Source organism: Syngnathus leptorhynchus, chromosome 12 (genome assembly GCF_054491065.1).
Source record: "Syngnathus leptorhynchus isolate UIUO chromosome 12, UIUO_Slep, whole genome shotgun sequence".
Taxonomy (NCBI): domain Eukaryota; kingdom Metazoa; phylum Chordata; class Actinopteri; order Syngnathiformes; family Syngnathidae; genus Syngnathus; species Syngnathus leptorhynchus.
The window spans coordinates 5,102,448-5,125,494 of record NC_141206.1 but is presented as its reverse complement, the minus strand read 5'-3'; the positions used below and the strand labels follow the sequence as shown (position 1 = coordinate 5,125,494).

The 23,047-nt window shown below is 44.4% G+C and overlaps 3 protein-coding genes across 13 annotated transcripts; all 3 read right to left on the bottom strand.

Moving 5' to 3' along the window:
• Positions 1–88: 88 nt before the first annotated feature.
• On the bottom strand, positions 89–2,214 carry LOC147047943 (uncharacterized). The gene is made up of 4 exons (XM_085925698.1): positions 2,036–2,214; positions 815–978; positions 636–740; positions 89–478 (listed from the first exon to the last, which is right to left on the bottom strand). Exons 2-4 carry the CDS (start codon positions 947–949, stop codon positions 314–316), a joined length of 405 nt encoding a protein of 134 aa, XP_085781824.1. The 5' UTR covers positions 950–978; positions 2,036–2,214; the 3' UTR covers positions 89–313.
• Positions 2,215–2,872: 658 nt separating this feature from the next.
• Positions 2,873–17,182, bottom strand: prrc2b (proline-rich coiled-coil 2B). Of its 11 annotated transcripts, none has more exons than XM_085925694.1 (32): positions 17,005–17,182; positions 15,247–15,425; positions 14,960–15,134; positions 14,772–14,874; positions 14,572–14,632; positions 14,356–14,499; positions 13,945–14,270; positions 13,746–13,870; positions 13,500–13,663; positions 13,103–13,190; positions 12,838–12,973; positions 11,812–12,142; positions 11,553–11,737; positions 11,098–11,302; positions 10,790–11,006; positions 8,706–10,703; positions 8,441–8,595; positions 8,238–8,353; positions 8,018–8,165; positions 7,866–7,945; positions 7,690–7,801; positions 7,514–7,575; positions 7,342–7,428; positions 6,883–7,075; positions 6,479–6,576; positions 6,279–6,397; positions 5,962–6,202; positions 5,702–5,887; positions 5,459–5,538; positions 5,289–5,373; positions 4,952–5,161; positions 2,873–4,121 (listed from the first exon to the last, which is right to left on the bottom strand). In XM_085925694.1, exons 2-32 carry the CDS (start codon positions 15,359–15,361, stop codon positions 3,960–3,962), a joined length of 6,507 nt encoding a protein of 2,168 aa, XP_085781820.1. In that variant the 5' UTR covers positions 15,362–15,425; positions 17,005–17,182; the 3' UTR covers positions 2,873–3,959. The 11 variants fall into 11 exon arrangements, with proteins under 11 accessions (XP_085781820.1, XP_085781818.1, XP_085781819.1 ...); XM_085925692.1 differs by having other exon boundaries at positions 7,514–7,801; positions 8,706–8,749; positions 8,828–10,703; XM_085925693.1 differs by having other exon boundaries at positions 7,514–7,801; positions 8,441–8,592; positions 8,706–8,749; positions 8,828–10,703.
• An 872-nt stretch (positions 17,183–18,054) lies between these two features.
• LOC147047941 (inactive phospholipid phosphatase 7) lies at positions 18,055–22,810 on the bottom strand. Its single transcript, XM_085926289.1, has 2 exons — positions 21,900–22,810; positions 18,055–19,363 (listed from the first exon to the last, which is right to left on the bottom strand). The coding sequence occupies exons 1-2, from the start codon at positions 22,420–22,422 to the stop codon at positions 18,975–18,977; spliced, it is 912 nt and encodes a 303-aa protein (XP_085782415.1). The 5' UTR covers positions 22,423–22,810; the 3' UTR covers positions 18,055–18,974.
• Between the last annotated feature and the right edge of the window lie 237 nt (positions 22,811–23,047).

Below are 23,047 nucleotides of genomic sequence, written 5' to 3'. Positions count from 1 at the left end.
TGTATTGTCATTTTATAATAGTTTGGTGTACTAAATGTGATGTCTAGTGAATGTTCATCTCATTTGCACACAAAAGATCACAAATTCAAATTGGCGATTCACATTATTTTTAAATTCGTATTTTCTTACTACAACCAATTCATGCAATGAGAACTCAGGGGAAACAAATATTTTGATTTACACAAACAGAAATGTAAAGTCATGCATCAAATATGCATTCGATAACAATGGCAATATGCAAATAACTTGAATGAGAGATGAAGTGGGAAGATAGTTCTATACGAAGAGGTCAGATATCCTTCCCTGTGGGAGGTCACCAATTACAAGACATCTCAGAGGCGGCGTCACTGTTCCTGCGTGTGCGTACGGGCGACCAACATATCTCGGACTGCGCATCATCAGCTAGGTGAGCACGCCCCCTGCGGAAGCCGTGTTTGGAAGTGTGCCTCCCTGACCACGCCCGAGGCTTCGGGTTCATCTGATGAAGAAGCCGTCATTGGTGGATGAGATGTGTCATTGTTATGTTGTTATCCACGTCATTCGGTCAGTTTGTTGTATAGATAAAAGTTAGTAGGTTAGTCAGTTTCTTGGTCAGTTGTACTTGCTGTCACGTCACCATTTGTCTTTAATCTTACCTGAACAAAAACCGATGTGTTCATATGAAGACTCTCCACACGCTCTGACAAGTGATTCAACCACTCCACATGGTCACTCAGTGACTGAGAAAGATCACTGTTGCCCTGCACACAAAGTAATATTGTATCATCCATTACTTGCATCGAGTACTAACTGCTGTATGGACTGCCTCAATCACCGCAGACAAGTTGTCCTTGAGCTCAACTGCAGCCAGGCGGATGTGCTCCAGTTTGTCAATCTGCTCTTTGAGGCGGTCGTCGAGCTCCTGCATCATCATCAGGCCTTCGTTGGCTCTCCGAGCCACCTTAGCCATGCTGCCTTACACCACAACACCCTGATAACCTGTTAATATTGCATATGAATATGATTCATAAAGTGTGGCACGTGTCCCCTGTAGTGGTTATTCACAACTGGCCCTAATCCAATGAGCTACACTTGTTAGGTACAGTCCAATTGTATTTAACTTTTAAGTACAATAAAACTGCATTTATTCTTCAAGAACTGTTTTTAAAGGTTTATTTAGGTGCAACTATCTATAATGCATTTTTCTAAATTAAGGATAAAGTGGTTCAGATAATGGATGACTTCATTGAATCATAACAAAGTTGCCTGCCACATACTACCAGCAGATTTGCATATTCAAGAAATTTCTTTTACTATTTTTTTTCAAGGGGAATGTAGTTTGGATGTTTATCACCAGTTTATTTTCTAATAAACACTTATTCAGGCCTACCACACTATTTTATTTTAATGTTGGTCATTGTGATGGCACTTGTGTAAAAGTGTGAGAACCACTGTTAGATCAGATCACTTAGTCGTACCACAAAAGTGCAATTAAACCTGCCCAGGGGCCTTAGGTTGAAAACCCCCATTGTATGCAAGTACTGTCTACATTAACTTTAAAACTAATTACATTCTAGAAACAAAACTGCACAGGGTGATACTATGAGCTGTTCCTAATATTTTGTCCTTCTCATAAAGCTGAATAAGCATTCGAAAGTATCTCGTCCAATGTCACTGCCATGTTTTCAAATGCTGTAAGAAAACTTTTTATTTTTTTAATGCAATGTTTGATGACAAAAATAAAGTATCGTTTTGGTTTACGTCGATATAGTTTGCGTTACAGTCTACTGGGCCACTTTCGACGTTTCTTGTCCCGGTTTTAACTTATTTTGTCAAGTTTGTAGTTAAAAAAAAACACCTCAGAAGAACGGGTTAGTTATCGGTTTAAACTCTATAATAAATTTGAGAGTACAGTACACGTACACCGCATATAAAACGTAAACGATTCTCTTCGTATTGAGCGATGCTACTCCCGACAAGCCATTGTCATTGGCTGGTAGCTAGCTTAAAAACGGTGTACTTAGTTAAAAAATAAAAACAAAACATTAGCACTTACCGTGTTTTATTTGAACTACATAAAACGTTTTAGTCCACGGCGCCCCCTGACAGTTACAGTGTTAAAGTGGGTCTTCGTCCAGACAAGTTCGGCAAAAATGCGAAGAATTTGTCACTTGTGACGTCAGACACAAACATTGTAGTGCGTTTTCGAGTATGACAGTAACGAACCAAAATAAAATGATTTTGAAGTTATCACTGACACTTTAAAAATATAAATACTTTGTACACGTATATAAATGTGCACAAGCTCTCATTTAGCTTGTTAGTTTTACTTTCATTTTTTTTTCATATGGGTGAGCATGACACTGAATGAACGCAAATATATAATAGATGGAATCAAACAGCACATTATAAGAAACCACAACTGCTTTATTTCTCTCGATAAGCTCTTTGCTCTTCCTAAGTAATGAACACATTATTGATAAGGTCAAAAGGTATCGGTCGGGGAGGATAAATACAATACTGTGCTGGGATCAGCTGTGTAGAAAGCACTGGTCCTTTAGACAAAATTAAATATGCATATTTAAAAGTACTCAAAAGTTTGGGTAATGTTTTTGGTGGTGATGAGCAAGCACGTAGCAATTTTTTTTTGCAAGAGGAAAACAACCCGGCCACACTAATTCATTTAACAGAAATTCCCATCTGTGACTTTGAAGCAGGGATGGTAAACTTTTTTTTTTGTCTATGAAATTCATTGAAAAAATGTTTTGTTTTCAGAATTGCTAGCCGCAGATTTGCTACCCAGTGATTACTTTGTGACTATTTCAAAACAAAAATTTCAGTTAAAAAAAACTGTTGAGAAGGAAATATTAAATCATAATAAATCAAAATTGGACCCTGATTGCTGCCTTTATTGCTTGTGCCACACAGATAAGAAAGAAGCTGGTTGACCTTAATAGGGGGACTGAAGTTTTGAAAAACAAGAGGGAGCCTATCTTCCGTCAGTTTAAGTCCTCCGAGGGCCATCGGGGAGACATTTGAATTCTTCCGAGGACCAATTTGTCGTGATGGATTTAAAAAAAAAAAGACTCCACAAGGGCCTCAGCGGATTTAAAACAAGATTCTGAGGAAGTACACATGACGCTCTCTGGGGTGAGAGTCCTTTTTTCTAATTAAATATTTTGAACGTTTTGTATCAAATACCATCTCAGCCATGCCGTAGTTTGCCCACCCCTGCTTAAAATGAAGTGTCACATGGAACACCCAGAGACAATTGGATTTGTGACAAGTTTAACGTGGAAGCAACATGAATTTGGGGAAAGGGAGGGGGGAAACAAAACAAAAACATCTCACCATTTTGTACAGCAGAGACAATAGTGTAAAAGCAAACTTTTTTTTTTACTTTTTCTTTTTTTTTTTTTTTAAGAAATAACATCTAGAAATCTACATAAGTGTAGCCACAAGTTCATGGCAATTTGACATCGACATGCAATGTTTTGCTTATTTTGTTCCTGTAATTATAAAACCCCCATTTCAGATGACAAGAGCTTGAGTTTGAATTTTCAACAAAGAGATGGGGAAAAGTGCCCCAACTGGATTTGAATTGCTTTTAAAAATGTCCAAATGACTGTCCATTACCAGGCAGTTCATAGAGTTTGGCAAAAACAGTGTGCACAAATGAACCATCAAGCAGCCATTTACAGAGGGAGAGGGGGGAAATAAATTAAAGAGAACTGTATGGAGATCTGTTTTTAAAAGGCTGTGTCTATGTATATATTTATATATACATATATGTATATATATCTCTTTAGAAGTCTTACATTGGGGTGTGACGTCAAAAGTGTCCGGGTCAATTGTCGATGGTGCTTGTTGGAAGGCTCAGATGTTGTGCAAGGAGTTTGTGTTTGTAGGCTGGGTGATGACCATTCTCTTCATTTTTTTTGTCTTTTTAATCGATTTTGTTTTAGGTCCACAACTGACGACTACGCCTTGCCCTCCTCCACTTTCACCACCTGGGGTTTGATGGCGCCCGTGCGTGGCAGCTTGGGGTGCTCAGCGGCTTCGAGGGGCTCCTGGAGTTTGCTGGTCATTACTCCCGTTGGTGGCTGTCCCTCGCTCGCGGCTATGCCTCGCACTGTTTTGCACTGCGTCGAGAAGAAGGCAGAGTGAGTAACAAAGCGACACTGTTTATTTGCATTTATTTCAATTAAATTAGGTAACATATACAGCAGATATTCTGTTGTAACAACAGAATTAAATCTGAACATTGAAGGAAGATATGGGCAAACATTCAAAACCACTGTCATAATACAGCATTGTTAAAACTTTATTTACACAATTGCCTTTCACAAGAGATGACAAGCCAGAGGAAAATGCTCGTAATTGAAACAAAATGAATTGGACGACTTAAGTGCTACCCAAAATGAAACAAATTTCTCAAATAGTGGAACTGCAAAATATTTGTAAAATATAACTCTGAGGTCAAACTGAATGTCTGACACCCCCCCCCCCAAAAAAAAAACAAGATTGCAGCAAAGTAGAGGTAGCAATTATTTTTTTTTACTATATCAAGGGGAAAACCACAATGTTAAAAGTGTGCAATTTTTTACATATAAATTGTGTTCCAAGCTAAGATGCTGGTTGGCAGATTTGTTTAATGATACTTCATGGTGCATAGGCAAATACAAATTGTTGTGCACCGAAAGAGCAGTTGCACCACTTGTGGATTTTCATGATTTGTGGCAAAGCTTGGTCCGCAATCCCGTGGAAAAAGCGGGGGAAAAGCAACTTCAAACCCGACATGAAAAGTATTTATAAGTTTCATGAAGTTCTACGGCTCTCAAATACATACTACAAACATGTTTGAATTAAACCAATGGCAGCTTTGATAAACAATAAACAATCAATGCAGTACATATAGAGATAAAAAAAGAAGATGAAATGAAATTACCTATATTTACAGTGGGTGGCTCACCTTCATGCCATCCTCGGGCCCCTTGATAGGGGGCTCGGGGGCCAAGGGAGGGGTGGAGTGGCAAAGGTCTCTGCCGGGATTGGGGTAAGGGGGGGAGCGGATCATGACAGTTTTGTTGACCTGCATGACTGGTCTCTGAATGGGGCTGGGGAAGGGGCCACTGGTGGGGGGACGCATGTGCATCACCAAGCCACCCTGAGCAGGTGAGACCTGATGGTCATGGGAGCATGGTTGGTGATGAGATTCAAAACAGGGATGCATAAAAAGAGTTAATCACCAAAATTAACTTTAAATGTTACAAGCGTGTATTTAAGGAATTCTAAATCAAAAGTTGTACCTGCTGTGTATAATGATGGGTGGGCAATGGTCCAACCGGGCCTCCGGGACCAGAAGGCTTTCCACTTGGGCTAGAAGATCCAGGCCTGATGGAGAGCGGGAGGGAACAGAGTTGGAGCAGACATTCTGTTTTGATCGTCATCATTATGGACATAGTTCACCTGCACTGACCTGTAGGAGCCTCCGGGCATTCCCGGAGAATGATTGGGCTTTTCTGAAAACTGGAAACCTTTCATTTCCATCTGGGAGCTCTAAAGGTTGACCAAAACGCATTACAAAATGAAATGGAGATTTAATCCAATGGAATGACAGAATATATAGAGCATGTAGTGCATGTCTCAAGCAGCTTTGTTTTTTTACGCAATAGAAGGGTTTCTTTTTTTTTTATGCGATGACGAAGAGGGGCGGGCGCACCTCTCTGCTAGCAGGCATGACGGGTTGCGAGCCAGGTGGCATCATCCGGCGTGGACCTCCCACTGAGAGATTCTGGCCTTGCTGAAGCTGGATGGACTGAGGGAGGATGAGGTGTTGCTGGGCGGAGCCGTAGCGCACCTGAGATCCAGGCAAGGGCATGGTCACCTGGTGAGAAGACGACAAAAACTTTTCATGAATCAATTGAATGAGTTGTTACTCGAAAATTTGGGGATAAAAATAAATAAATAAAAGCCCCACACCTGGATGAGTTGAGAGTCCATGAGCTGTGACGATCCCATGCTGGGCCCCTGGTTCAGCTGGCTATCGTAGACTAGCTGCTGACTACCGGTCATGGGCTGATAGTGAGAGCCCGACGAGGACTTGACGATGTCTGACGGCTGCATGCCGGGGAACGGCGAGTAGGGCCCCTTCAATGGCGCTCCGCCTGACAGCACCATGGGGCTGGGCTGCGACAGGTTGGGGTGCATGTAAACCGGCGACCTAAACAAGTCAAGACGGCAAATTAAGCGAGATGACGCACAAACAGGAAACTAGTTAGTAAGGCATCACTTAATACCTAAAAGGGGCCATAGAGCTGAACATCTCCTGGGACTGAGACACAGGCAAACCTCCTCTAAGCCCCAACTGAGCCTGAAGAGATGTGTGCAACGAGATGGGGATCTGCTGGGCTGCCGCCTGAATGGGTTGCACATGTCAAACATTAGAAGCATTTCAGCGACAACACACACAAGTCAGTGATTCTGTGCGTGTACAAACTTGTTGGTAGGTCTGCTGCTGAGTCATCGTTGGTGGAACCAATCGAGGCTGGCTCGGAAAGACATGACCATCCAAATACAAAGGGGGAATGTGACTACCTAAAGAAATTAAAATGAGGTCAGCATTTTTTTTCTACAAGAGACTATGCAGCTTTCAACTGTACTAATATGCACTAAAGCTAGCTACTCTATTCTAATTTATAAAACATCTACTTTTTTTCCACCATATCATGTTTTTGAGACATTTTAATTTTTAAGTTTGACCCATAAAAGCTTGCGCAATATTGATTTTTTACCATGCAGTGAAATTCATATCTTTGACATAAAATACAATCGTTCCCCCCTACAACTTTTTTCTTTGGAGTTTGTAATAGGAACAATTCGTATTTCTTTCTGATGCTGTACCTTGCAATGACATAGAGGGTGCTACGGAGGCCACAGGCATAGGCGGCATGGAGACCCCTCCAAAAGAGCTGTAGCTGACGCCGCTGGACGAACCCACGCTGCACGGAGGTGGCACGCCAGAGGCCCCCGCACTGGGAGAGCCCTGCTCAGGAAGGGACTGGGAATTCTCCCACGCTTTACGCGCAGACTCCATCTGATAGCAGAAAAGCATTGCACGTTCTTACAAAAACGAAGATGAAATCGCGTCGGCCAGGTCAGCACTTTAAAATCATCGTGACAACAATCTTGACACAATAGACAATTTTCCCAGTAGCCTTGACAGTATTCAGATGTCAAAATTCTAATAAAAATAAAAAGGTTTCAGGCAGAGATCATTAATTCATCCAGTGTACATAATCACGGGGATGTTGTCGATGCATTGACGTGAAATGAGAATGTATCAAATATGTTTTATCGTACCTTAAGGGTCAGGTCAGTACTTGGGAAGGAAAGCGGGTTGAGGTTTATGCCAGGCTGCAGGTGATTGGAGCGGAGCATGGGGATAGTCTGAAAGAAGACGAGTTGCCAATCAGTTGGACAGGCACCAGTGAGGCTTTTCATTAGGAACGATGAGTTCAAATTCACCACTCACATTGACGGTGAGGGGATCTTGAAGCTTGTTGACGGGGTTTGACACAGGCACTGGGGTGGAACCTGGTGGCAGGCTAAAGTCAGAGTCCTTGGCGCTGACGCCAAACTCAATGGGGGGCACAGGGAGCACGGTGTCCACGTGGAGGTCCACGCCGTTAACCGGGGTGATGGGGCTACCTTCCAGGCGATCCACTGCCTCGGAACCCTTGCGGTGCTTCAGGGAGCGCTCGTTTCCGATGGGCCCCGGTTTGTGCTGCTCTTTGCTCTGCTCTGGGCCTGCATCCGAGTCCTTGGACAAAAAAGGGGGCTGAGCGATTCACTGAGTAATTATTGCTGATTTAATCTTGTGGTACCTCAGAGTTGGGCTCGCTGCCAGTATAAGACACTTGTTTAGTCCACGAGTCTGCCGCCCCTGAAGACTGTACTGAAAGTGCTGGGGAATAAACAAAGTTAATAATTCAGAGCAATCATCCCGAGTGGCGCTGCCTGCATCAAAGTAACTCACCGGAACTGTTGGTCTCCCATATTTCCGTTCCCAAATTACTAGAGGAAAGAGTCTCTTCTGGTTGTTCCATGCTCATGCCTCCCTGCTTCTTAGCAAAGCGCGGCGCTATCTTGGACGCGACTGACCTGTTCTTCACTTGAACCTGATGCTTGAATTTAACAAGAAATACTTGAAAACCCCTTTTCGCATACTTTGTACCTCGACGACAGTTTGAACTTACGGCGACTCCTTGATCCTTCCTGCGCCTATCGTCGTCTTGCGGACGTCTTTGTTTTTTGGACAACGCATCATGGTAAGTGTCCGAATTCAAAATAGGTCCCCCGGCATCTTCCTCAACTAAAATATAGGAAGATTTTAATTCGAGATCTACCGCAATAGGGGAAGCGTGTATATAATTTGATTGTTTTGGGGTTCAACACTCACTTGGGTAGGCACTGAGCTCATACTGCGAAAGTGGTTCAACGATGTCAGGTTTGATGGGTCCCGTCTTATCAAAGTTCTTTCCGGAGGACTCGTTCAGATCCCGCTCATCTGTCTGATCAATAGTGTAGACGGGGCCCGACTCATCTGGACTCCTGCTAAGAAAAAAAAAAAAAAAAAAAAAAAAGTGTCCAAACATGGATAAGGTTTGTGAAGAAAATATTTGACTCTGTCAAAAACTGGAAAATACTAGCAACTGGTTTCTCACCTCTTAGAAGAGGCAACTCCATTCTGCCAGGTGTCATTCCTGTTTGAGGGAGCAGATTGAGGGTTATCGGGTGCACGTGCCATCTTACTGGTCTCCAGCACCGAGGGCTCTCCTTTCCTGTTCTGCCGGTCAATCAGCGGCCTTTGGCTCGAGAAGCTTCGTTTGGAAAGCTCCCGCTTCTCGATGGAGCCCGCTTCACCGTGGCACGGGTCTGCGAGAACGTCGGCGTGCCCCTGCGTAGATGCGCCGCCGCTCGCTCTGCGCTTCTCCCTCCAGTCGGCAAAGTCGCTGTTGTCCGATCCGGTGTCCCATTCTTCAGTCTGAGCTTGCTGGCCGCTGCGTCCTCCAGTGTAGCCGCCGCTGGGCCAGTTGTCTTCCCCGTTGCCTTTGGGGCGACCAGGCCAGGGGTTTGCAAAGTCTCCATTTATGTATTCGTCACTGGTCCACTGGTTGGAAGCGGGGTCACGCTCTTGCTGCAGGCGACGGAAGCGCGGGGGCTTGTCTTGACGTGGGGGGCGCCGCCGCCTCAGCACCTGTCTGTCAGGGTTGTCCGGATCAAAATAATATTCCCCCTCACGTTCCTCGGAGCCATTTTCCATGAAAGGGCCGGTAAATTTTGTGGGGTATTTCAGAGACTCTTGCTCAGCATGCGGTTTACGGGAGAAAGACGCGTCAGCTCCGGGACTGTAACCGTTTTCTTGCATGGAAACACCAGTGCTACCAAACTGATGACCACGTCCCCTCCATGAGGACATCTCTCGAGAACCTCCGTAGCCTCTAGTATAGTTTCCGTTGTTCAGTCTGGGAGGCAGCATGCGACCTCCAAAACCTCTGCTCGCCTTGACTTTTTCTCTGTGATCGGCAGCAGCCTGGTCTTCCGTGTAGATCTTGTTGGATCGCCAAGACTCCCGATTGGCTTTGCGAGTTTCTCCAGACTCGGAGGAGCCTTCTCCGTTTTCAGAGCCCTTCTGTCGCCGTCTCTTTGGCAGCTCCTCATACTCGGAAGTTTCACTTAGTGTCTCGCTGACGTTTCGTCTTCGTGGCTTGCCTCTCTGGAACTCCTCCACCTTCAGCTCTCTCGGTTGGGCTCGGCCTCTTCCTGGACGCAGAGCCTGACCGGCGCCATTGTTGTAGGCACCTCTGACGTTGTCTCCACCCCGGATGCCGCGGCCTCCACCTCGCGAATTGAAATCCCTAAAACCTCGACTTCGGCCTCTTCCGGATCCCCTGACTGCACCAAAGGCCTGTTCTTCGTCGATGAAGATCCAGTTATTGCGGCGGGGTGCCTGAGGTTCCGTATTTTCGAGAACATCTCTCGGCGGCTGGAATTTGTTGGTGTCCCAAACGCTCTCCCTAGGGGAATCATCACTATGGTTGATTACTGGAGGCCGCTCCACTTTAGCAGGACCAGGGTACTGACGCTGCCTTTCTTCGGCCTGTTTCTCAACCATGGGAGATCCAGAGCGCCTATTGCCTACAGCCTGGTTATCTTTCTTTAAGTCATAGACGTTGGTCAGGACTTCCTTCTCCAGCCGGTAGGGGACAGCCTTCTCTTCGGGCTCAGGTTTGGGCTTCTCATTCTCCTTGTCTTCCACTTTCAGAGCCTTGAGAACTGGTTTCTTAATTGGCCCAGTTCTGCGCGTCAAAGTCCGGCCAGTGGTCTCTGATGGCTGGCTGACACTAGTACTGGAATCGGACCACTGACTTTGAGCACGGATTCCTTCATCTCGTTTCCAGTTGTCTTTTGAACCATCAAAGCTCTCATCGTTAGAATCACCATCCTTCAGATGGCGGTCTCTTGTGTCTTGTTTTGGGGATTCGTTATCACCATGATGCTGGGCGTGAAACCGAGTACCAGTCAGCAGCCCCTGGTCGTGGTGGTCTCGGTCCGAGGCTCGAGTCTGGAAGGCTTGATGTTGGAGATCATCGTGAGGGTGGGAGAGGCTCTCGCTGGTCCTCTCCCCATAAGTGTCTTGCTGGGAGGCCATATCACTTCTGCTGAAAAATGTAAAAACAGAACATTGTAGAAGATTGTATTGTGGTATTGATTATATTATTTGTAGAAGATGAATCAATTGAAATACCTATGAGGAAGTGAACTGTCATCAAGCTGACTGTTATCCTGGTTTTCATGCTGTCTCTGGTAAGGAGGGGTAAAACTGCGCAGGGTGTAGCTGTCTTGGCTCCAGACAGGATATGGTTCAGTGGAAGGGGCTCTTCGCTCTTGCTGCAGGTTGGGATGTCCTTCATCAGAACTGGGACTGTTCAGGCGGTCTGGGTGCATCAGGGGCTTCAGCATTCCTGCAGATGTTAAAAAAAAATAAAAAATAAACTTTGAGAACCACAGAGTTAAAATAAGGCATTAGGATCATATTGGGGAGTCCGCACTCACCAGGTGAATGGACCGGACCGGGATAGTAGTCAACAGGAGATCGTCCTTGGCTGACGCGGGGGTCCATGAAAGGTGGCATCATCATCCAGCGAGGATCAAAGCCGAGGACATGCGGGGGATAGTAGCTTCGTTGTGCGTGGCTCGAGGTGGGTGAGGCTTGATGGCTCGACTGCTGCCAGTGCTGCATCTTGTAGACCTGCTCCTGCTGAATGGACATGACAAATGGAGTAACCAATGAACTTATGGACCAAAACAGGAGCACTTAAACGTGAATATTCTCACATTTCCACAACAGTAACATTACACAAGAATTAGAACTTCTGGAGGATCAGTGATTGCTTGGACCAACAAGTCCTTCGTTCCTTGACAAGCTAGTATGTTTCCAGAACATAAAATGACTACTTCACTGATTCAAGTGTGGAGTCTTACTTTGCGGGAGTTACGTTTGAATGTACCTGTTGCTGGTGCTGTTGGGATTGTTTCTGAAAGCGGGGTGGCACAGGCTTTGAGGCAGGGCGTCCACTGTAATCTCCAGAGGGGGAGGAAGGCTCTTGGGCATCATCCTCGCTGCTGCGATAAGCGGGGAAACTGAGCTCCTCGCGAAAACTAGGGCTGGGGGAGTTGTCAGAGGAGCACTCATCTGGAGAACAACAATCCCATGACTTCAATATTTTATATTTAAGATCTTAAAATGACCCATCTTAAATTTGCTACCTTTTGCATTGTACAGGTGGTTGTCATGGGCTTTATTATGATTTCTGTTGGGAGACAAGGGGGCTTCTTTGCTGTCTCGCTCTTTGTGGCCCTCCTCCGTCCTTGAGGCTTGCCTTTCCGTCTTGCCAAATTTCTCATCCAACCTTTTGAGTTTCTCCGCACAAGCTGCCAGCCGTTCTTCGCGGGCGCGCCGCTCTTCCTCCTCGCGACGCCTACGGGCCCTCTCCACGGCCTCAGACAGCTCAGGCGATGCGAACTTTGCCCTTGCCGGGGGCTGAGATTGCCGCTGGTGGTCTTCTGAGTCAATCGCCGGCTCACTTTGGTTCTTCTGCTGGGACCGAAGATGGAAGACACCTATTTATCAGCAAAGCCATTGACTAACCTTTTTCACATTATGATTCTGGAGAATAGCAGGGGAGCCTTTAAAAAATACATTATCTACCTTTCACACAAAATGACGCAGAAGAAGCGGGATATTTAAGTTAAGAATGTAAATTACGCACCAGGAATGTAACCTTGTCCCAGCACTGCAAGGTAACCTGACACACTTCTGCTAACGCTAAAACAATCTCGGCAGCCTTTGCACTGAGAAAAAAAAAGGCTGATATATCAACTTTTACAGTCAGCGTTGAAACTACCTGCAAGGGTGAAAATTTGGTGGCTTAACTTTGTCCCAAATTCTGTACAACAATGCAACTTAAAACAATCCCAGCTTTTGTAGACAGTAAAATAGCTTTATACACAGGCATTGCGTCAACTCAGAAAATACCCACAAAATTGGAAAATTCCAGGGTCGACTTTGCCACTCTCCCAGTCAGGTGAAAAATATAGCTCACCTTTACAGCAGTGTAAAAATGGACTAGTGATTGGAACAAGTGAATCATTTACATAATCTCTTCAAAAAATTGAATAAATGAGACATATTGAGTTGTGGTAAGCAACAGCTGAGACCATGAGTTCATCTCAGCCAAGTAAACTCAAGAGAGGGTGAGAGTGTAAAAAGAGCGCGTGGTGTGTGTCGTTCACCTGGATGTCCACAGAGAGATATCTGCTTGTTGTCTTCCTCAGAGGCTCCTGGTGGTGATAAGAACTTTCTTCAGGGCCCTCACTGGAGCTGAGTGATGACTGGCAGTCGCGGCGATTCTCCCTTTCCCACTCAGCCCTGGAAAATTCAACACACAATCTTTTCAGGAAGCATAAAAGTGTGGAATTGTCCTGAGCTGCATACTTGTTATATTACAGTAGAGAGGCAATTAGGTTAACTGAGGTGAAAGGGAATGCAGTGTCTCACCACATCTTATTTTTATCATTGGCTGAGTGCTCGTCTTCATCGTCACTGAATTTGAGCTTCTCACTGTAATCGACTTCTTCGTGGAGACCTAAAGTAATGACAAACACCATGCGTCAGCAACAAAGAAGAATCTGAGGCTACTGGGGATAAGAATGACACAAACGACTTTTTGATGGATTGGCATATAGTGATGAAGGGCAGTTCGAGAAAAGGGGAGGGGGAAAAAATAAAAGTATGACGGACGACCCCTGCAACATATTCTACCAGGCAGCAGCGCTTTTCAAAATGCATATCTACTTACATATCAGATAAAAGCAAGTAAATAGACAGATCTTCAACTGGCATCAACATGAATGCCTTCATTGCAATTTAAGTGAGATAAATGTAGTATATATACCAGCCCATCCATCTTCACAGTCATTGTCGAGGTCATCCAGATCCTTCAGGTCCTCCGGATTGACGATGGCGGGTCGTTGTGGTCTGTCGCCAGGCCGACGGATGGGCTGGGATGAGAGCCTGGGTGGCACGCGGACAAATCTGTTCTCTCGCCGAATATCACCACTGGAGAGTTTAAAAAAACAAAAAGCATGCCTTAGCCTCGGGAGAGTAGACAGGCAAACTGTCACGCAGTTGACGTACTTACTTGACAAGTTCAGGTTTAGCATAAGTCGGTCTAAAAGTCGGTTTGCTGTCGAATCGGGCTGGTGGTGCTACTGCGGTAGAGACGTGGTTTGTGCCTGAAGTTTCTCGCGTCTCTTTGGAGCACATCTGTCCACAGCAGTATGATGCGTGTTGAAAGTACAACTAATCATCTCTTGAGAAGAAATGTTATTGGTACTTACAAAAGCTGGCAACATGTCATGGTAGACAGCATTGGAGGTGTGGAGGAGCTGATGCTGTAGGGCAGACGGCACCGTCCTACGCAGAGGCTGAGCGGGACGCAGGGAGGGCTCCTTGGGGTCCACGCTTGCCGGCTGTGCAACTGCCGTCGCTGCCACGACGACGCTAGATGAGGCAGTGCTGGTGGCGGAAGAGGGGTGGGAGGTGGCGGGAGGGGTGCCCGTCTCGCCTAGGGTGGTGGGCTTGCCCTCGGGGTCCGCTGGCAGGCCGAGGGTCAGGGATGACGGCTGGAGGTTCTTGCCACCTCCCTCCCTCCAGCTGGTGACATCTTGAGACAAACCGTATCCAGTTCAATTACACAGACACCGAGAAACAAATTCACTCCCGAACTGACGCAGAAAGGGGAGACATACTCTGCGGGCGGAGGCTTGGTCCGGGCCCATACGACGGATCGTAGCCGCTTCTTTCCTTGCCAGCCTTGTCCTGTTCTCCAGCGGCCTTCAGCGTGGGAAATTCCTCGTGAGAGAAGGGCTGAAGTTGGCTTAAGGCCCTTAAACCTGCAGAGTCGCCACATGCAGAAAGTTCAGTATGCCAGCGTACATTTCCAGCCCAAGAGTGAGCTGACTCACCATCTGGCTCTGCTGCCTTTCCATTTAGCTGGGCCCATTGCTTTGGTCCACCTGTTGTGTTCTGTGGAATAGGGGTGAATGATTTGATCAAAATATATTGTTCAAAGATTAAATGCAAATGTATTGAACTTTCAAGTCAAATACTAGTGATTTGCACACCACACTGTCAATCTCTGTGCCAGATTAGCAACTATATGTACCTCCTGGTTGGCTACTGGGGGAGGCTTCTGAAGATTGGCGACAGACTTCTGTGAAGCCGGCTGCAGCTGCGACTCCGGCAGCTGAGGTATTGATGCAACAGAACTACGAAGACAAGAAAATGAACAAACCCCGTCGGACAACTGGGAGAAGAGACGCCCCGGGGACGTTAGCAACGATACCCTCTTACCTCTTTTGATCGGGTTGTTCCGGCTTGTTTGCCCATCCTGTACCGTCTTTCGGGACAATAATCACGTTGGGATCGTTTCCTTTGTTTTCAGACTTCAAGCTCGGTAGGTGAGCGGGTGGGGGCATGCGCCGGGCTGCGGCCACTTTGCCAAGACTCTGCAAGCCATGTCGTGGAACTGATGGCGAGAGCAAGCCAGTTAAAAAGATGTTTGTGTGAATGAAAATGTTGCTAACAAGTGTAAACACAGCCTAAAATGCAAGGTAACAATATCAAAAATAAAATGGTACCTGAGTTTTTCTGGCTTTCTATTGATTTTCCCTTGTACTTGTCAAACAGGCTGAGTGAGGAGTACTTGCTTTTCCCATCCTTGGACTTGGTTATTTGCCCCAAACGATCGGACATTGCGATGTAATGTCATCGAGTATGGAAATTTGTCTTTGCGCCTCTTCCCAGTGCTTTTCGTATTCTACATAGAAGAGACATACAAGAGTGGAAGTATTAAAACAATAAAAAAAAAAACACCAGCAACACTTAAGACAGAATCCTCCATTGAGATAAGATTTGTCATTTCACTAGATTTGAGCAGCATATACAAAATCAGGCAAATGAAACATGATGACAGTGCTTGAAGTCAAATGTTTACATACAGTTAGATTCCAAATAATCAACTTTACAGCATTCATACAAAATCACAATGTCCCATTCCTGGTTAACTAATTTTAGAAAAGGCTTGTGGTGATTGGGGAGGGGCTATCTAGTGCCCACAAGCAATACATTTGTGAGCTCTGCTTTAGAGAAACATTCACAGATAGGATCATTCAAGGTCTTCAATTAACCTAGTGTTTTGGAATGTGGGAGAAAACCACAGTAGCTGGAGCAAAATACACACGCAAGGTGACCATGCAAACTCCACACAGGAATGCCTTCACAAAGTTTAAATCCACTTTATTTATATGTCATTTTTACGGATGACTTCAACGGGGCGTGACACAAACAGCTCGAAGCAAGCACACTTCTCTGCACTTACTATAGGGAAAACATATTAGAGTGTGTAATCAATCCATAAACAACGATCATGCTTTTCGAGTGGAACAGAATAAGACAATGAGCAAGATACAATAAAACGTCGTCCATTTTGTGTTAATGTAACGCTTTTCTCTCACATTTAAAAATCTTTGCAGCGCCAGATAGCATTATGACGTCACATGAAGACGCTAACGTGATGACATCTAGCCCCTGTCATATGCTTGACGTTTGGGTCTTCATATTAAGCCTCGATTAGACCAGTCTGTGAAAATGACAGCTGAGCTAGTTGAAATGTTTCAAAACAGCTAAAAGAGCAGGCCTCTGAACAAGGATGTTTGTCAATCTGGCTAGCCAGCGCAAAGGAAACGAACCGTAACGCCAAGCCAGCGCACAAGAAATGCAATGCAATTATGTATCTATATAACAGCGCGATGATATCTCAGTCAAAATAGAGACAAATGTTTACTTACGATGGATTTATTTTGGGTGACAAAACGGGCACAAAGTCACCGACTACCTATGACGCTAACAGCCGATGCTAACTTGGCGGCTAATAGAAAATGGCTATGTAAACATCCAAGCATCCAAGGTTATAACTCATATTTGGACAGTCAAAAATAAAAACACATGCAAAGATAAAACGGTGAAAAGAATCCAACCAACTGTGGTTATTTACGAGAATTATTGGGAGGACATTATACGTGGGGAAAACGACAATCCGGTTGGATTTAAGGTGTTTCAAATACAAGCCCTAAACACAGGCCAGGGACATTCGGTACTGCATTCAGTTGACCGCAAAAAGACGACGATATTCCTGGTAAACTATGCGTTACGAACCCCGGAACGAGTCATTCCCAAGCGGGGAACATTTCCCGAGCTGGGGCGAAAGGCACCGAGGCCACCCTTCAGGACAAGACGATTAAAAATGGCTGCTGCCCAAAAAGAACAAAGCGACAATAAAACTGAAGCGGGTCGGTGAAACGTCCCTCGGACGAGGCTGACGACGGCCCATAACTTACGGTTTCGACGTCAATGTGTGCCTTATGTCCAGCGGCAAGGGTTTGTTGTCCGCAAAATATTGTCTTTTGAAAGGATGGATGGGGATTGTGAAGCCCAATGTTTCCTAGGATTCACAAGTAAGGGACGCTGTTGCTGGGATTGTACCCGGCCTGCAAATGAAGGCTGTAGCCAGTTTACAAGAAGGGAGGGAGGGAGGGAGGATACACAGTTGACGCTCGACGCGTCAGACGTCACCGGGCGACGTCAAGCGCCAGTCATTACGAACTCACGAAAAACATTTCATAAAGTACATTTAATGTATATAATAATAATAATAATAATAATAATAATAATAATAATAATAATAATAATAATAATAATAATAAAAATCACAAGCAACCCATGAATGAACTCAGGTCAGAAAGGACGCGTGTCCATGCCTTATCCACTAGAGGGAGACATCGTTCTATTATTTGTTTCCCCCACCAGTGGAGTAGATCTGCAACGTTCTGCAAAGTTCTTGCTGAGAAACCTTTTTGCAATCTTCATCTTTTAGGAAGTCTTTGATAAATGAAAATATCCATTTAACGAAATGTTTGTATTGAATTTCTTGTAAAAATTTTGCTTTTTGTTTCCTTTTTTTTTCATCTTAATATTTTTAATTGATCCTCAAAATGTTTTTCCTCATTAGGTGAAAGGAACAAAAAAGTGTCACTTAAGAAGAATGGAGGAGACTAGACTTGAAAATTCTTAGAAAATTAAATTCCCTCAACAGTGACAATGTTTTTCAAGTTTTTCATATACTTGAGACACAACAGTACAAGTGTTGTAGCGTCTGCGGGGACTAAAACACACACACACAGATATTCAGGACATGAGCTCTACACGAGACCTTGATTTTGGGGGGGACAGTACCAGACTGTGTTATGAGAACTAATGAGTGATACATTTTCTGTTCTGTTGTTACATCATCATTTCCTGTCAGTGTGTCTAAATGTCACCACACAGGAAACATTCTCATTTGCTGCAGCATCAGAAACAACAACGTCGACACGTTTTACCGACTTCCATCTTTGTTTATTAACAAGATGGGTGTGAGAAAAACTGTAAAAACACATGTCCAAAAAAGCACTATATAAATTTGATGCATTATTATCATTCTCTTAGGTTGTTTTGCCAGAGACAAGAATATTGTTTCCAAAGAATGGAGTATTTTATGCTAACATGCATTCTGGCACAATAATTGTGGAACTTTGAACAGCTCAGCCCTTTAGTCTATTAACACAATAGCCAAATATTCATGACTGAAATGAAGAAACAAATACATCACCTCATCCATCACAAGGGAAGAAAAATGCAATTTTAAAGTCATAATTCTATGACAAAAATGACTGCCATCAAACACTTTTGAAATTATTTGAGGATCATCAGGTCTTTCTGATAAAGTATTTTTTAGCAGCCATCTTGTGGTATTTTTGCCATCAAATTATTTCAAAGTAGGTTGAGGAGCGTCATTATTTAGACACAAGTAGTGCTTTGCCTCCATCATGTAGCGTTTGAGAATCTTTTGGGGAAAAAGAGCTTCATTATTTCGGCCAAAGTGTTGCTTTTGCCGCCACCTTGGGTCCGAGGATCTACGTTGAACTAAGTTGAGGACATTCAATTAGACAAAAGCAGTGCTTTGCCACCATGTTGTGGCATCTACATCACGGGCTATTCGGAACTTTATTGGAAGGGCGTAAATTATAATTGACCATTGCTGCAGACATTATTTTCCTCCCAAAATGTAATGTTGTTCCAAGTTAAAGACTATTTTAGCCCCCATAATACAATGTTTTTTTTACAATATGGAAGTTTGTTTAGGAGGATTAAAAAAAAGGGTCCTGAATGAAATGAAACCAACAGTACACGTCTTTTTAAGGCCTTTCATGCAAACCTGCATTGAGAACGTGACAACTGCGACTGGGGAAGTCCTAGCGCAGCAGTACAGTCAAAACAAGGGACTCCAGCTGAAGGTCCCGATGGAGATGAGAGTCTGACACGTGTTGGACGACAACCACACCGTCTCCATCAGGCCAAAGTGGAAGAGACCCAGGGCGAAGCCACAAAGCACATCTGTCAGATGATGCCTGCCCAGCAACACGCGTGACACCCCCACCAGGACGGCCCACAGCACCAGCAGGATGCGCAGAGGCACGGCCAGAACCAGGTGAGACAGCAGGAACTTGGACACCATGGCGGCACGGCTGGCGTGCGCCGCCGGGAAGGCGTACGCGTCCATGGCAACGCGGTCCAGAAACCCCGGCGACATCTCCCACGGTCCTTTGCGCTTCACCAGGCGCTGCACCCCCGCCACCGTCAACACGTCCACAATCAGTGCTGCCGAAAAACAAAACAAAGATGTGACTACTGCATCGATTTATTTGACGTGATCCCATTCTTTTACTTCAAGTTGGTGTATAAAGAAAATGGAGTGGTGGCTTAAGTTGCAATGAAAATGCTAAGAATCCATTCCCTGCAAGACAAAAAAAAAAATTACCTGTGATTTAAAGCACAAAAATAACACTTTGTGGTACTTTGTTGTACTTTATAAAATATAAACACACAATAATAATAACGTGAATTGAGTATTTGCATTTGATCATACATTTATTGAATGGGCCACCAGAGGGCAGTATGACAAATATATAATAAATCCACAAAGACGACAGTCACATCTACAGAAAGTTGCAGCAATATTTGGGGCCCGACTGTTTTTTTTTTTTTTTTCTTCAGGTAGATGCCATTGTCAATATTTGACAGAATAAACTTTTTAGGCCGAAGGAAAAGAAAACAAAAGTTTTGTGTTTTGAAATGAAAGCATCCAAAGTACTTCAAGTATTGCCAAAACGTGACCAAAACTATTGTAGTTGAGATGACAAGTGAGCGAAATGGAGTCAATCTAGCACATGTAGCTTAGCAAAATTAGCTCAGAGTGCACATAGCAGATGTTTCCTTTTTTAGCTGCACCAAAATATCACAGTCAGTAAAGCGTCATGGTCATGTTAAAAGTAGCCCGTCAGCTGTCTGACAGGTTAGCGTCTATCCCACGACACACTTTGAGCATGGACACAATATTAGGTACGCCTGACTCTCCCATATGAACCATTAAAAAAAAAAAAGAGCTTTGTGAATGAATGGGGATCAACTTCAGCTCTTGATGCTGTTTACTGACAATTGAAAATAATCACTCAAGCAAAAAAATTGGGAACTCAGGTTTTTTGATTGAAGATGTGATGTGAGATACAAATGAAGAATATTTTAAGGCAAAATCTCCACAATTGAGTACTACATAGTTCTGAGTTTTTCCATGTTTGTAGCAATTATTAAAAAATACTTTGAAGGTAAGAGTGACTTGTATTTTTACAATACATGACATATTTTAACAACTTGTATGACTGTATGGAATGTTTAAAGTACCTGTCCAGTTAATAAAGATTTTGCAATAGTTTGACCCAAGAAAAGATTAATTCTATTCCAATTAAACCGCTACGTGTGGAAAAAAAAAATTGTTTTCATGTGTTAATCTGCTCCGCCAGCAGTTTTGGTGCCAAGCTGCTTGTGTTTAGTGGATTGGAGCCCCTCAAACAAGCTTCCTACTGTGCAGTCACATACAAAAAAAAAAAAAACAGCAGCGAGAAGGATCAAGACATTAATTTTCTCTTCATGTAAAAATAATGCCACCTGACCCAATAGTTATTTCTGTTTGGTTTGGGACAAAAGCAGCGGAGGTGATAAAGATGGGAACAAGTACGTCAAGGACTTCTCTCACAGTCACAGTGTTAGTTGTTGTTGACAATAATGAGTGTGTTGTTTTATGAGGTACAAAGTCATCTTAATGTCTCTGATTTTCTGATTAAGTAGCGGTGAAGAGTTGCGTCCAATCAGAGCGCCGTGTTGCTCCAATAAGCAGGTTTGTCAACATTGCGGCTCATTAATCTGGTTTTGGCTCCCCGCTAAGAAGGAGCGTTAGGGCCACATTGAGAAATAATGCTTACACTTAGAGAGTGAGGGTGACATTTTTCATGAGAAAAAAGTCTGACTTTTTTCTGAGAATAATGTAGAATAAAGTGTTCTTAGGGCTGTTACTATCAAACGTTTTTAGAATGGATTATTTATTTTACATTAAAGTGTATTGTAAAAGCATTTCCCCCAATGACATTTTTTAACCAATTGTTCAATTTGTGGTGTTTGTTAGCACAAATTATGTTAAGTGCTCATAGTATTAGCTTTGATTTTGCAGTAACGCTTAAGCAACAACTAGAATGCTAATGGTGCAGGAACACACACAGGCAAATAATCTAAAAATCACAGGCACATATTCTTTATCCTCTGTGAAAAACAACTAATATTACAGCTTAGTTGTGACCGACTTCTGTGCTTAGAAGCTCAAACTGTTTAATAATTGAAAATCTTTTTGCATTATTGTTGACTACAATACTGGATTCATGATCAAAAACACATTATGATATATGTTGAGCGATTGGAACGAATTACTGGCACTCACTTTTTGGTTCTTTTATCACAAACAGGGTATTTTAGGTTGCATTACCTGACATGTTTCGGCATGAACTTCCGCCTTCATCACTCTGATGATAAAAGAACCAAAAAGTGATTGAAAAAGGAAACAGAATGAACTTAGTACAAGAATTACTGGGACTTTCATTCATTTCATTGGGGACAGATGATTTAAGAGCATGGTCACAGAATTGATCAAACTTGTATGTTAAGGTACCACTTTCAAGCTCCCATAGTCAAGAGCCAACTTTAAATTTGGTATATTCCGATGGAGCGTTTCCAATTTTTTCCCAAATTTTGCGAGCAGACTCTAATTGTCCGCAATTAGTGGTGTGCGGTCGCCGGTGACGTCACTCACCCAGCAGCAGGTTAACGAGCACCTCCTGGCCGGCCAGGGTATTGCTGCGCGTGAGGCACACAACGGTTCCGATGATCCAGGTGAGGCCGTGTCCGGTGAGCGCCAGCAGGTTGAACATGGAACGGCAGCCGCCCCACGACGACCAAGTGTACGCGCACACGCTCATGCGCTTAGATAGGCTGATGTCGATGGCGAGCAGCGAGCTCTTAGCGATGCCCTTAAACGACGGATTGAGCTGCATGCAGTCTTCCTCCGGCAGCCGCTGCTGGCTCGGTTCGCCGCGCTTGCCGCCGTCCGGCTTGGGTGCGCCATCGCCGGCTTCCTCGTTCGGCTGACTGCGGAGGGAACTGGAGCGCCTCGGTCCCGCTCCGCTACCACCACCGCCTCCTCCGCCAGCGCCGCCACCGCGGTTCTCCGGGGCCCCCCCGCCTCTCAGCGGCTGGTTGAGCGACATGAACTCGGGTCTGTTCAGGATGTTGTTCCGTTCCCGAGCCCTGGGTCTCATGCTGGTGGTTGCGGGCATGTTTTTGTTTGGACCTCTTCTCCGACCGACATGCAACGGTGAAAATGGCTAAAAATAACCCCTTGCCCCGCTTTCCTCTCTTCCTCCTATGCCCTTAATAGATATTTTTAGAGCGGGCGGAATGTGCAGTGGCCATGCTCGTCCGTCGTGAAGGTAATCCGACCTGAGAGCAACCACTTGACACTTGCTCACGAACAGAACCGTGCATCGCCAAATTGTTTACTTCCGGGTATGCGCCCAAAAAAAAAAATCAAAAGAAAAATCGATCGCGAACCAAACAATAGCAGAAAAAAAGACATAAGATGTGCAGTTAGGCCCCTCCTTGCCTTTTACACGAGTGACGTAATGGTTCGACGCACAAAGCAGATTCCAGGTTAGATGCGCATCGGAAAGGAGTTGTCCAAGGTCCTTAACGAGAAACGTTGAAGGCTTATTATTTGAATAAAATCAATTTATTTGCATGGAATTTAAAATGAGTCTTTGTATTCATTAAAGAAATTCTGATTGAATGTAAATCCAGTGGGGATCTGTGCAAACTTGGATCAATTAGTGGAGCCCAGAGTTTAAAGCAAACTTGGTGAAGCGGCACTTAGGTGTTACGCTGCACGCAAACGGCATAAACTGC

Excerpts from the sequence above, each read along its gene's own strand:
- LOC147047943 (XM_085925698.1), bottom strand. The coding sequence starts at position 949 with ATGGCTAAGGTGGCTCGGAGAGCCAACGAAGGCCTGATGATGATGCAG. Across the intron at positions 741-814 it reads TCAAGGACAACTTGTCTGCG|GGCAACAGTGATCTTTCTCA; the intron begins GTGATTGAGGCA and ends CTTTGTGTGCAG. Across the intron at positions 479-635 it reads ACACATCGGTTTTTGTTCAG|ATGAACCCGAAGCCTCGGGC; the intron begins GTAAGATTAAAG and ends CTTCTTCATCAG.
- prrc2b (XM_085925687.1), bottom strand. The coding sequence starts at position 15,361 with ATGTCCGATCGTTTGGGGCAAATAACCAAGTCCAAGGATGGGAAAAGC. Across the intron at positions 12,143-12,837 it reads ATCTCTCTGTGGACATCCAG|CAGAAGAACCAAAGTGAGCC; the intron begins GTGAACGACACA and ends CTTCGGTCCCAG. Across the intron at positions 11,007-11,097 it reads CGGTCCGGTCCATTCACCTG|GAATGCTGAAGCCCCTGATG; the intron begins GTGAGTGCGGAC and ends TAACATCTGCAG.
- LOC147047941 (XM_085926289.1), bottom strand. The coding sequence starts at position 22,422 with ATGCCCGCAACCACCAGCATGAGACCCAGGGCTCGGGAACGGAACAAC. Across the intron at positions 19,364-21,899 it reads GCTCGTTAACCTGCTGCTGG|CACTGATTGTGGACGTGTTG; the intron begins GTGAGTGACGTC and ends GTTTTTCGGCAG.